General features: G+C 41.2%; 1 protein-coding gene across 8 annotated transcripts in view; it reads right to left on the bottom strand.

The window, feature by feature from the left end:
- Positions 1–13,430, bottom strand: part of LOC109875543 (breast carcinoma-amplified sequence 3-like) — a 314,869-nt gene extending 301,439 nt beyond the window's left edge. For 7 of the 8 annotated variants that reach the window (XR_004203964.1, XM_031795790.1, XM_031795793.1 and 4 more), the window contains exons 1-5: positions 12,781–12,896; positions 10,219–10,309; positions 8,893–8,947; positions 8,568–8,643; positions 6,417–6,523 (exon numbers count right to left, since the gene is read on the bottom strand). Coding sequence is in view for 7 of the 8 variants with exons in the window: in XM_031795790.1 (XP_031651650.1) it covers positions 6,417–6,523; positions 8,568–8,643; positions 8,893–8,947; positions 10,219–10,289 (309 nt within the window). In the remaining variant the exon portion in view is untranslated. Of the gene's footprint in view, positions 1–6,416; positions 6,524–8,567; positions 8,644–8,892; positions 8,948–10,218; positions 10,310–12,780; positions 12,897–13,327 lie in introns of those variants that run through there. The other variant, XM_031795791.1, reaches the window with a different exon arrangement.
- Between the last annotated feature and the right edge of the window lie 728 nt (positions 13,431–14,158).

The raw sequence follows: 14,158 nt of genomic DNA, 5'->3' as shown, positions 1-14,158 counted from the left end.
ATTCCAACTGCGTGGAAAGGGGCTTGTCGAGGAGGGGGGGCTGGTGGTTGAAGTGCCAGCCAAACCGCACATTAATAGCCACCAAGAAAGAAAGGTCCCCAAAGCATTGCGATGCAAACAAGCTGCCTACTCTTTCTGTGACCGAGCCAACAGCACAGAATGGGCTGCAGAGTCTGATAACCAGTCAGTCAGCTCAGCTGATGGCTTTCAAAAGAGCTATGATGACTGACATCTAAAATGCTTTAAACAGAACTGAGATCAAACATAGCCCAACATATAGTAACTCAAGAATAATAGGTTAGAAGATAGATACTGTTCTGGAAATAGTGTTGACACATTGACATTTTGAACATGTCCACCACATCTGCTGTGTAGGCCTATATCCCGTCGTTCTGGGACGCTACAGTATCTATAGCTGGAGGACACCAATATATTTGAGGTTATTGTAGGTTGCTTCCCATCTTTACTTATGTGTCAGATGCAAGAACTGTTAATGGAAATAAATCTGGTAGCTGTGTCCCTGCTCTATGCCACGGAGATGCAAGGTTATCCCCTGCATTAGGCCCCAGAGAGAGGCTTATAGTATAGTCAGGTCAGAACACTTGCGTGGTCTGAAGTGGCTCTGACGTGTGTAATGGTGCATTGTTTTAAGCACTAAACCCCATTTTTTTTCGCAATAAATTAGTGAAATGTGCATTATCACAATACTGCTGCCCTAATCCGCGTGTCTTAAGTAGATAAGCACATCCGAGGATGAACGCTCTTTTCGCAATTAGTAGCCTCTTTTCGAAGTGGTGAATCGGGCCATTGTTTTTATTAAAAGTGCAGCTCGGCCCAGTGACAATCGACAGATTAGACTAGAGCACAGATAGAGGGAATAACTGGGACTACGGTGGGATTCCTATGGCAAATGGAGAATAATGGAATTTGCCGGATTGTGTGTTGTGGAGGGGGTTTGGATAATAATATGGCGGGCATTGAGCATTACCCCACAGCTCATCCTTGCCTTACACGGCTCTGTGTGACAGACAGCCAGGCATCAACATCTATCTCTGTTCTCCGCCATTGCATTGGCCGCCTGCCTACACAGCAATATGCCAAATTGCTTCTTCGTGTTTAATTTTTTTATTTTTTATCATTTTATTAATTTCATTTGTTGGTCTGGGTGGGATGTTTTCAAATGGAAACTAGTGTGTTGTACACTGTTCTAATCTGTAATACCCCTCAGTTGTGACTCACAATATCTGGGCCATATTCACAAGTGAACATAGACAGGACACAATGCATGACATATTGGTGGGGATGAATATGATCAGTGAATAATGATGAATACTTTCAAACAAAAATAGTGGTTTTGGGATCCTAAAATAACTGCAATTGATTTAAATGTTAGTTTCCATCATGAGGTACACACGACAAGCAAAATGGGACACACACAAAGAGCAACGTCTGGTACTAAGGACACAAGCAGGGGCCGTTTTCACTGTTGAGCTACAAAGCAGACCAGCAGTGATAACTTTACACCCTTTTGGAAACCGATGAAGCTCATAGCCAGGCAGCCGGTGGAGACAGGGGAAAATATCAGTGTATCTGGGACTGTACTCAGGCTAGTTTTAATAATAACAGCACTCACACAGACACCTCTCTTCAAAGCTGGTCATTTCCCCCAACACCTACTCAGTCCAACAACTTGCCCACGCTAGTCTTGGACTTATCTGCCTGGGGCCTGGCAAGCGACACCTTTTCAGTCAAAGATCCCTGGCTATCTAACAGGACAGTAATACACAAACAAACTCCCTCTGTCAGCCCGTGTGTGTGTCAGCCCGTGTGTGTGTGTGTGTGTGTGTGTGTGTGTGTGTGTGTGTGTGTGTGTGTGTGTGTGTGTCAGCCCGTGTGTGTGTGTGTCTATGGAGTCAGTGCCATTACAGAGGGTGTTGGTTTAGCGACTGTCACAAACACTTCACAGCCACTCACGGTTAGAGACCGAGGAGCTTTCATCACTTAATATGAACCCAGTGAAAAAACTTGTCTCGGAAACAAAACCACAGAAAAAGAGGGGAAGATGAAGAGGAAAAACACCTTAACAGTGAATCGACCAGTTGGGGTCAATTCCAATCCTTGATCAACTGGTTTTGAAAAGGAACTATACCCAACTCAAGATGGTAATAGACTATAAACTCAAAAGAAACGTCCCTTTTTCAGGACCCTGTCTATCAAAGAGAATTCGTAAAAGTCCAAATAACTTCACAGATCTTCATTGTAAAGGGTTTAAACACTGTTTCCCATGTTTATTCAATGAAAAACAAACAATTAACGAACATGCACCTGTGGAACGGTCGTTAAGACACTAACAGCTTACAGACAATAGACAATTAAGGTCACAGCTATGAAAATTTAGGACACTAAAGAGGCCTTTCTACTGACTCTGAAAAATACCAAAAGAACGATGCCCAGGGTCCCTGCTCATCTGCGTGAACGTGCCTTAGGCATGCTGCAAGGAGGCATGAGGACTGCAGATGTGGCCAGGGCAATAAATTGCAATGTCCATACTGTGAGAAGCCTAAGACAGCGCTACAGGGAGACAGGACGGACAGCTGATCGTCCTCGCAGTGGCAGACCACGTGTAACACCACCTGCCCAGGGTCGGTACATCCAAACATCACATCTGCGGGACAGGTACAGGATGGCAACAACAACTGCCCGAGTTACACAAGGAACTGAGAGAGGCTGGACTGAGGGCTTGTAGGCCTGTTGTAAGGCAGGTCCTCACCAGAAATCACCGGCAACAACGTCGCCTATGGGCACAAACCCACAGTCGTTGGACCAGAGAGGACTGGCAAAAAGTGCTCTTCACGGTTTTGTCTCACCAGGGGTTCATACAAATACAAATATTTACACATGTTAAGTTTAATGAAAATAAATGCAGATGAGAGTGAGAGGACCTTTCTTTTTTTGCTGAGTTTATGTAGTGCAGCAGCACATCTGCAGCTGGCTGGCTATGGCCCATCTCTCCTCATTTATTCTGGATGGTACCATGTAGGCAGGCTAGCGAAGCACATCGGTAGCAAGCTGGCTATGGCCCATCTCTCCTCATTTATTCAGGATGGTACCATGTAGGCAGGCTAGCGTAGCACATCGGTAGCAAGCTGGCTATGGCCCATCTCTCCTCATTTATTCAGGATGGTACCATGTAGGCAGGCTAGCGTAGCACATCGATAGCTAGCTGCCTATAGTCTCTCTCCTCAAGAGGTGCGTTAACAACAGACACGTTGTTCATTGTGTGTGTATGTCAGACAGCCTCCTGTCTTAGTGTGCGGAGGGAAAGAGTGTGTCATTTCCCTCATGGCCTGTGGATGTTTAGAAAGTACTGATTAAGGAATTAGTCTGTTCAGAGCTCATAGGATGTACAGTTGAAGTCGGAAGTTTACATACACTTAGGTTGGAGTCTTTAAAACTCGTTTTTCAACCACTCCACAAATTTCTTGTTAACAAACTATAGTTTTGGCAAGTCAGTTAAGACATCTACTTTGTGCATGACACAAGTAATTTTTCCAACAATTGTTTACAGACAGATTATTTCACTTATCATTCACTGTATCACAATTCCAGTGGGTCAGAAGTTTACATACACTAAGTTGACTGTGCCTTTAAACATCTGGAAAATTACAGAAAATTATGCCATGGCTTCAGATAGGCTAATTTACATAATTTGAGTCAATTGGAGGTGTACACGTGGACATATTTCAAGTCATACCTTCAATTTCAGTGCCTCTTTGCTTGACATCGTGGGAAAAATCAAAAGAAATCAGCCAAGACCTCAAATGAACCAAACATGAACCAGGATGAACCAAACACCTGAAGGTACCACGTTCAGGGCGGCAGGGTAGCCTAGTGGTTAGAGCGTTGGACTAGTAACCGGAAGGTTGTGAGATCAAACCCCAGAGCTGACAAGGTACAAATCTGTCGTTCTGCCCCTGAACAGGCAGTTAACCCACTGTTCCCAGGCCGTCATTGAAAATAAGAATGTGTTCTTAACTGACTTGCCTGGTTAAATAAAGGTAAAATAAAAAAATAAAATAAAATTCATCTGTACAAACAATAGTACGCATGTATAAACACCATGGGAAGAAGCAGCAGTCATACCGCTCAGGAAGGAGACGCGTTCTGTCTCCTAGAGATGAACGTACTTTGGTGCTAAAAGTGCAAATCAATCCCAGAACAACAGCAAAGGACCTTGTAAAGATGCTGGAGGAAACAGGTACAAATGTATCTATATCCACAGTAAAACGAGTCCTATATCGACATAACCTGAAAGGCCACTCAGCAAGGAAGAAGCCACTGCTCCAAAACCGTCATAAGAAAGCAATACTACAGTTTGCAACTGCACATGGGGACAAAGATTGTACTTTTTAGATAAATGTCCTCTGGTCTGATGAAACAAAACTGGAACCGTTTGGCCATTGTTATGTTTGGAGGAAAAAGGGGGGACTTGCAAGCCGAAGAACACCATCCCAACCGTGAATCACGGGGGTGGCAGCATCATGTTGTGGGGATGCTTTGCTGCAGGAGGGACTGGTGTACTTCACAAAATAGATGGCATCATGAGGAAGAAAAATTATGTGGATATATTTGAAGCAACATCTGAAGACATCAGTCAGGAAGTTAAACCTTGGTGTGTCTTCCAAATGAACAATGACCCCAAGCATACTTCCAAAGTTGTGGCAAAATGGCTTAAGGACAACCAAGTCAGGGATACCTAAAATGTTTGACCCAAGTTAAACAATTTAAAGGCAATGCTACCAAATACTAATTGAGTATATGTAAACTTCTGACCCACTGGGAATGTGATGAAAGAAATAAAAGCTGAAATAAATCACTCTCCACTATTATTCTGATATTTCACATTCTTAAAATAAAGTGGTGATCCTAACTGACCTAAGACAGGGAATTTGTACTACTATTAAATGTCAGGAATTGTGAAAAACTGAGTTTAAATGTATTTGGCTAAGGTGTATGTAAACTTCTGACTTAAACTGTATGTTAAGTTTGCATGTTTCTGTGACAGCTTGCACCTGAAACCTGATAGTCCTAAATGGAGGCCGTTGCAGAGATGCGGGTTATTTGTTAAGTTTTGAGCTGACAAATTCCTCTAATGATTTTCCAAGAGAATTTCTCAATATTCCTGGAAACAAATTTACTGTGGTTGAAAAAATGGTTGTTTCAAAACAGATCTTTCAAATAGCCAATACATTTCCTCCTTGTTGGTCTTTGATATTAACTCTAAAGAATACAAATCTGGGTGAAAAGAAATTGCAGGAAAAAGTTTAATGCCATTACCACTACTACGTTTCTCAGTAAGTAGTTTCTTACTTTACTTCAATCCATATTCATCCTCATAAATATTTGACCCTGGGATGAGACAGGTCACATCAAAACAAACCACCTTCTAAGAATATCAAATGTCCTCCATCTTGTTGGCTAAGTCTACCTCCTCAGTGACAGGTGAGGAGGAGAGGAGGAAATGAGTGGCCAGTCTCTCACCTCCATGATTTTCCTCACCTTGTGGAGGCCTGTGCATGTCTCTACTGCGGAAGTCTGCTCCATGTGGGTGCAAAATAGTGATGTGGGGGGGTGATAGTTACATATTGGGATATTATTTTTGACAATATATCATATTGACAATATCGCAATATAACGTTTGTGCTAGTTGGCTGTACCTGCACCAAAACTCAAGTATTTAATTTCATAGCCTGTTCTCCATCTTCTTTTTAAAATAGGGAGCTACTTTTTCAACACTTTTATTTCCATGACGATCAAAACTTGTTTTCTCATGGCTCTCTCGTCCCTTTGCAGCAGACTTATGGTGAGCAATACGTTTGGAACATCGAATTGCAATAAAAATCACAATACATATCGTAGCGGCACCTAAGTATCGTGATAATTCTGTATCTTGAGGTCCCTGGCAATTCCCAGCCCTAGTGCACAAAAGGCGCTATGTGTCCTGTAATTGTGGGGCCTGGAGAGAGTAGTGTCCTGTGGGAAGCACCCACCCTGCTCATCAAATGTAAACAGCTCTACACTTTAAATATTTCATTTGAACACCCACAACACAAAGACCCGCATCTCATATTTCAACACCCACAACACAGATCCTAGAGAGACCATTTGTGCAGAAGTTGTCAGGACTTGGAATTGCCTGGAGCATTTTAAGAAGAGAATAGCTGTAACACCCTGGTATATCCTGACATCTAGTGGGGGACAAGGAGTACTGGAAGTCAGACACGATAACGTCTCTGTGGTCTGTTGTCGTTGTATGAACATCTTTCTATTGACTTCAACACCAACACCAGTTGGTTGTGTTACTGGTGGTCTTTATGTTACAGGTGGTCTTTATGTTATAGGTGGTCTTTACTCACGGATATGCTCCAGATTTGCATCCCGTCGGCGTAACCAATCATGAGGCAGAGAGGAGGGTCACTGCTGCCACTGTGCATCTCCAGGAACTCTGGGGAGCGGGACGTATCTGATGGAGACACAGCAAAACATACAGGGATGTTATACATCTATATACGGGGGAAAAACAAGAGTTGGCGCACACCCAGAAAAATGTGTTTGTGTGGAAGTGCTGACCTATGGCGAATAAACTATTAAAACTACCAAAATACGATATTTGTATTATCACCTGTTCATGTGGGAAAGTCTACGCAGGAAAAATGAAAAGACAATTAAAATATCGCATAGCTGAACACCTGAACATTCAGGTGTAAGAACATTGACTACCCAGTAGCAGCTCACTTTGTTGAAGCTAACCATTCCATCTCCTCCCTCAAATACACAGGCACTGAGCATGTTACTCTACCAAGGAGAGGAGGTAACGTCGAGATCCGACTACTACAAAGGGAGGCTTACTGGATATCCTATCCAAAAACATTGACCCCTAGTGGTCTCAATACTGAGTTTGATCTCAGGCACTTCTTATGAACAAGTCTTATAATTGTATATATTTTTTTCTACAGCTTATTAGCGTACACCTAATATGTTCCCCCTGTTGATGCTAATATCATGTACAATATTCAATTATGTTTCTATATGATTACAATAGCCTAATATATTTTATGTCATAAAAACAATAGTTTAACAGTTTCACTAATTAACTTAATCATTATGACACACCCCTCACTAGCACTAATTGCAATATTTGTCTACATAACCTGGTACAAGTATTTATGACATTACCCTGAAGAAGGCACATGATGCCGAAACGTTGGTAAAAACCCAATAAATTACTGGGAGTTTATATACGGACTGTGCGACTCTATTTTGATAGTTTCTACATTTCTATTCAGTCAACTCTGTAGACTGATTAAAACTTATTTTGATTTGAATTGACTAATCCAAACCAGGGCATTTCTGTAGCAGGATGCATCCCAGAGACCCAGACATCATAACTGTTGTATGTGCCTGTTTTGTGTATGGATCTGTGTCGGTGTCTCTCCCCACAAACATCCATTGAGATTACAAAACAGTAGGAAAACCTTCCTAACACTGAGTTGCACAACCCCCCCAGCACCTACAACCATAACCCTTTCAAAAGGCAGACACATCTTTCGTCTTGCCCATTCGCCCTCTGAATGGCACACACACAATCCATGTCTCAATTGTTCCAAGGCTTAAAAATCCTTCTTTTAACCCATCTCCTCCCCTTCATATACACTGACTGAAGTGGATTTAACAAGTGACATCAATAAGGGAGCATAGCTGTCACCTGGATTCACCTGGTCAGTCTGTAATGAAAAGAGCAGGTGTTCTTAATGTTTTGTATATTCTGTGTATAATCAGTTTATAAAATACATTTTACTGCTATGTTTGTTGCTGCTATCTAAAATGATGAATCCTGGTCCCAAGAAACATGAAACTGTCTTTGTCAAGTTCAAAAATATTTTTGAATGAACTGTTTCACATTGTAGAACTATGTTTGGGGTTTAAGTGTTCCAGTGCATTCATTTAAATAATATTCAACCCTAGCTACTTTGAATGTGTGTCAACTCTATGGAACCATTTGCTTTACATTGACCATGCAAAGCAGGAACAGTGAAGTTCTAATTGAGTCCTCTTCAAAGTGGTAGAATGTTTTATAAACACAGCCAATGATGCTGTGTCTAATCAACACATCTGCTGTCAGATTGAGGGAGAGATCTGGTGTGCACGCACACAAACACACGTGCCGCTGAGATACATCAGGCCTGTCACTCAAAGTCCTTACAAGAAATGAACCATCAAATGGTTGACAAACAACGCCTGCCAAAGGAACTATTCATGTGTCACATTTAAACTATTTTCTTCCCAGACATTGTAAGAAGAGGCCACTTATCAGCATATTTCAGTCCACTCCAAATATTCTAGAACCTGTTATTTATATATATATATGGTTTAACCTAATCTGTAGATTTAAAATACCAGATAACAAGTGATATCTTGCCTCATTGTTATCAAAATGTGTGTGTCCACCTCATGAGTGAACAAAAGACAGTCGATGGGGGAAGCTTTGAAACTGTTCTTAGACTTACCATTGAGGTCAGCTTTCTCAAATCTGACCCAAACTATTTTCTCTTTTTCATCAGTTGGGGGTGCACCTGTGTATGCCTTGAATAGACAAAATTAAATCAGATTAAATTATTACTGAGTCTGTTCATGTCATAGAATTAAATCTAGGAACTTCAATAGGATCTCTGTGGATAATGTGTGATTTAGTTAATAATATAGTTATTACGCCCTGTAAAAATACCATTGACAGCCTGAGTAAACTAGTCAATCTGGTTAATGGTAACATGTAAATGTAATATACATTGATGTTACTGGAGAAAAGACGACAATCAATGAAAACGGTCTTACCTGAGGGACCACATCTTGGAGGAAGGTCACAACACTCTCCATATACGACTGCTCACTGTAATAACATAAGAGTATTACCTTGCTGAATGTGTACAGTACCAGTCAAAAGACTGGACACACTGACTGCACTTGAGGAAATGCTCAAAGTTCTTGAAATGTTCCACATGGACTGACCTTCATGTCTTAAAGTCATGATGGACTGTCATTTCTCTTTGCTTATTTGAGCTGCTCTTGCCATAATTTAGACTTGGTCTTTCACCAAATAAAGATAGCTTCTGTATTAGAGGTCGACCGATTATGATTTTTCAGTCTCCTTGTGGAGTGCAACGAGAGAGGCAGGTCATTATTGCGTTGGACTAGTTAACTGTAAGGTTGCAAGATTGGATCCCCCAAGCTGACAAGGTGAAAATCTGTCGTTCTGCCCCTGAACGAGGCAGTCAACCCACCGTTCCTAGGCCGTCATTGAAAATAAGAATGTGTTAACTGACTTGCATAGTTAAATAAAGGTATAAAAAAATATAAAACTCGGCAAATCGGCGCCCAAAAATGCAGATTTCCGATTGTTATGAAAACTTGAAATCGGCCCTAATTAAATCGGCCATTCCGATTTAATTGGTCGACCTCTATTCTGTATACCACCCCTACCTTGTCACAACACAACTGATATGCTCAAACACATTAAGGAAGAAAGAAATTCCACAAATTAACTTTTAACAAGGCACACCTATTAAATGAAATGCATTCCATGTGACTACCTCATTAAGCTGGTTGAGAGAATGCCAAGAGTGTGCAAAGCTGTCATCAAGGCAAAGGGTGGCTACTTTGAAGAAACTTAAATACATTTACATTTGTTACCACATGCTTCCATGTGTTATTTCATAGTTTTGATGTCTTCACTATTATTTTGCAATGTAGAATATAATATAAATAAAGAAAACCCCATGAATGAGTAGGTGTGTTCAAACTTTTGACTGGTACTGTATACATACCTATAAGTATAACGTTTAAAATTATGGAAGGTAGTGTATGCATAGATATAAGTATTATCTTGGCACTTTATTCAGTCAAATTGGTTGCAGATAACACTCTGTAACGCCATCTCTACCTCAGAAAAGTGGTAAGGAAATATATTGAACCAGACCATATCAATCCATAGCACTGAAGCATGTCTGAAACCGATGGTTAATAACAACCATCATGTGATGTTAGGTAATATGTCTTTGCAGGGGGAAACTTGTATTAGTTGGCTGCCCAGACCCATCCGCTGGAATAGCTGAAAACCTATTTTTGTGTGTGTGTGTTTATTGTGTGTGTGTGTGTCCTTACGTGGCAGCTTGTGCTCGTACCACAACCCCTCCAGCACAGCGGCTTGGTCTGCGCGGGGAGTCTGATGCCATTTTGGCTCCAAGTCTTTATCCTACAGAGGAAAGAACAAGACCATTAAACCCTGCTATTAGCTGATTGTAATTTATGTCTCTATTTCCATAAAGGCCGAGACCAGTAGATTTCCGTATAGGGCATAGAATGGACACAAAAGGTCTAAAACAGATTCCTACCACTTTTGGTTGTACTAATAGAACATTTTGTACTACAAAATGTAGGCCTGTCGGTACCCCTGACAGGCAACACAGTAAACCACGCATTACATTCAAACACATTACATTTTCAATAACTAGGATGTAGGTCTGTTTTTATTTTCAATATGTTTCCTGTATCACATACCAATATGGGCTTGATTACCTTTGCTACATAAAAGTATCTGAAGGTTGTAATTAAAGCAACAGAGTGAGAATGTAGTTCATTGAGTACAGCCCAGTGTTCAACACCATTGTGCCCCCCAAGAACATCACTAAGGTAAGGACCCTGAGACTGAACACCTCCTTCTGCAACTGAATCCTGGACGGGCCGCCCCAGGTGGTGAAAATAAACAACACATCTGCCACGCTGACCCTCAACACTGGGGCCCCTCAGGGGTCCCTGCTTAGTCCCCTCCTGTACTCCCAGTGCACCCACGGCCGGGTGGCCAAGCACGACTCAAAAACCATTAAGTATGCAGACGACACGATGGTGGTAGGCCTGATCACCAATGACAATGAGACAGCATATAAGGAGGAAGTCAGAGACCTGGAAGTGTGGTGCCAAGACAACAACCTCTCTCAACATAAGAATGAAAAAGGAGCTGATCGTGGACTACATTCACATCAACATGGCCATAGTGGAGTGGGTCTAGAGCTTCAAATTCCACTGTGTCCACATCACTGATGATCTATCATGGTCCACACAACAACACAGTCATGAAGAGGCCTCGACAACGCCTCTTCCCCCTCCTGTGGATGAAAAGATAAGGCATCACCCCACAGATCTTCAAAAATGTATACAGCTGCACCATTGAGAGAATCTTGACTGGCTGCATCACTGCTTAGTACGGCAACTGCTTGGCATCTGACCAGAAGATGCTACAGAGGGTAGTGCGTACGGCACGTACCACGCGGTGTCAGAGGAAGGCCCTAAAAATTGTCCAGCTACCCAAGTCATAGACTGTTCTCTCTGCTACTGCACGGTAAGCGGTACCAATGCACCAAATCTGGAACTTTGTTATGCGACTACAATGATCTCCCTTTTGTCTCATTTGAAACTTGTGTAGTGTTGTTTGCCAGCTGTCAGTCTGTGAAAGCACTTGTTAACCAGTAGGAGAGTGGGGTAGGTTTAATGTTTTACATTCAGCATCACTCCGTCAAGGGAAATATAGAATTGTTTCTAACAAAGATATCTAGGCTACATATATTTCAGGATGTTGTGTATCCCTGGAAATAATCTGAAATCAAGTAAACATTACAGTTTTGCCCAAAAAAGTGGTCTCCTGGCACAACTTACCTTGGGTATGGGATAAGTTGAGCTGCACGACAGTATACATTATGCCGCCTAAATATGTCTATACTGAATTAAAGATTACCATAACCTTTTTAAAACCATGTCCATCTTTATTTCCCAAACACAATTCAACACACCCACTTTTTGTCTTAATTTGAACCCTGTTGTTACCTCATATCCCAGTGATAATGCCTTGCGTCATGCCTGGGAAGAAACACTTCAATTTGTTCAACTTGCCATTGGCAAGACTTACCCCATGCGCTTATAGGGGACCCCAATTGATGTATAGAAATGATCTACTTTGGTTTTGATACAAGTATTATGAAACCTCTAACAATAAATGAATTTGACTTGGTGAAATTCTTTGTTTTTTACTTGCTGAGCACCATTCCATGTGTTTTTTTCATGAAATGATGACCTCGAAGCTAAATAGTTGGTTAAATTACACATTTTGTGTATGTTTTCCTAGAAGAGTGGCTTAACGTACCTCTTTAGCTCAATTTACGCCACTCTCCCCTAGTAACGTTAGCTAACTTAGAGCCCTCTTGCGGTTTGGTTTTATGTTTGTAGCTAATAAGTATCCCGACAAATGGTTATCGGAACTTGGGTTAAACTAACAAACTAATAATGAAGAGGTAACGTTACACGAACCACTGTTAGCCTTGCTATTTGCCAAGGATTGCAACATTTGCTATCTAACGTTATCTAGTTAAAGTTGGTTCCTCCAGCTATATGGCCAGCCTCAAATCACCAACTGAAGACGACTTAGTTAGCTAACAAGCAAGCTAAATACCTGCTGATATGAATAGTTCGAGGGGGAAAATGCCAACATTGTTTCATAAATGTAGCTATAGTTGCTTGCTAGCTGTGTCAAGAACAAGAGTCAGAGTCCTGTGTCTGAGACAGCAGGTAGCTAACCACCACCAGACAACATAAATTGTCATACACCAGAAGCTACATCTATTTATTAAATATCATTCGCTTAACCAATGAATTTATATGGTATTCAATACGTACCTAGTCTAGTGTGTTGTTTTCTAGCTAACGTTAGCTTCTTTAGTTCAACGGAGCTCCTTAGCAAATGCCACAAAACAGTGGGAAACCCGTAGAGGTGTTGAGACCAATGGCAGCATTCCTGTGCATTCATCAAGCCAATCAGGGTACGACAGAGGCGGTGTTGTAGGTCCTCGACCAATCAGAGTGAACAATAATACCGTATCTTGTGGTCTGTAAGCGTGGTCGCAATATTGGGGATAGTGAGAACATTAGTGAGATCTGACCTTAGCCCACTCAAACACTCTTGACACCCATTCCAAATGGGACATATAAATATGCCGCATGCGCACAGTGCAACAGCACTACAAAAACATACGGGTCGAAAAGTCCCTGTGAGGGGTATCAGCTCATGCAAGACATCACCTGTTCATGTGGGAAAGTCTACGTAGGAAAAACGAAAAGACAATTAAAATATCGCATAGCTGAACACCGCAGCTCAATCAGGTGTAAGAACATTGACTACCCAGTAGCAGCTCACTTTGTTGAAGCTAACCATTCCATCTCTTACCTCAAATACACAGGCACTGAGCATGTTACTCTACCAAGGAGAGGAGGTAACGTCGAGATCCGACTACTATAGAGGGAGGCATATTGGACATCCTCTCTAAAACCATTGACCCCTAGTGCTCTGAATATTAACTTTGATCTCAGGCTCTTATGACATTTTTTTCTTCTCGGTTATTTTTTATGAACAGGTCTTATAAATTAACATATTCTTAAAGATATTGGAAACAATTACATATGTGAAATTAATTAAATAATGTATGTTGATGCTAATATTATGTACAATATCTAATTATGTTTCCATATTATAATAGACTAATACAGTTTAAGTCAGAAGTTCACATACACCTTAGCCAAAACATTTAAACAGTTTTTCACAATTCCTGACATTTAATCCTAGTAAAAAAATCCCTATTTTAGGTCAGTCAGAATCAACACTTTATTTTAAGAATGAATTGTCAGAATAATAGTAGAGAGAATGATTCATTTCAGCTTTAATTTCTTTCATCATATTCCCAGTGGGTCAGAAGTTTACATACACTCAATTAGTATTTAGTAGCATTGCCATTAAAAATGGTTTAACTTAGTTCAAAAGTTTCAGGTAGCCTTCCACAAGCTTCCCACAATAAGTTGAGTGAATTTTGGCCCATACCCCCTGATAAAGTTGGTGTAATTGAGTCAGGTTTGTAGGCCTCCTTGCTCAAACACGCTTTTTCAGTTCTGCCCACAAATGTTCTATAGGGTTGAGGTCAGGGCTTTGTGATGGCCACTCCAATACCTTGACTTTGTTGTCCTTAAGCCATTTTGTCACTACTTTGGAAGTATGCTCGGGGTC

This window comes from Oncorhynchus kisutch, linkage group LG18, assembly GCF_002021735.2.
Source record: "Oncorhynchus kisutch isolate 150728-3 linkage group LG18, Okis_V2, whole genome shotgun sequence".
Classification (NCBI taxonomy): Eukaryota; Metazoa; Chordata; class Actinopteri; order Salmoniformes; family Salmonidae; genus Oncorhynchus; species Oncorhynchus kisutch.
Note: the sequence above shows the minus strand (reverse complement) of the source record. Positions and strands in the feature narration are given on the sequence as shown.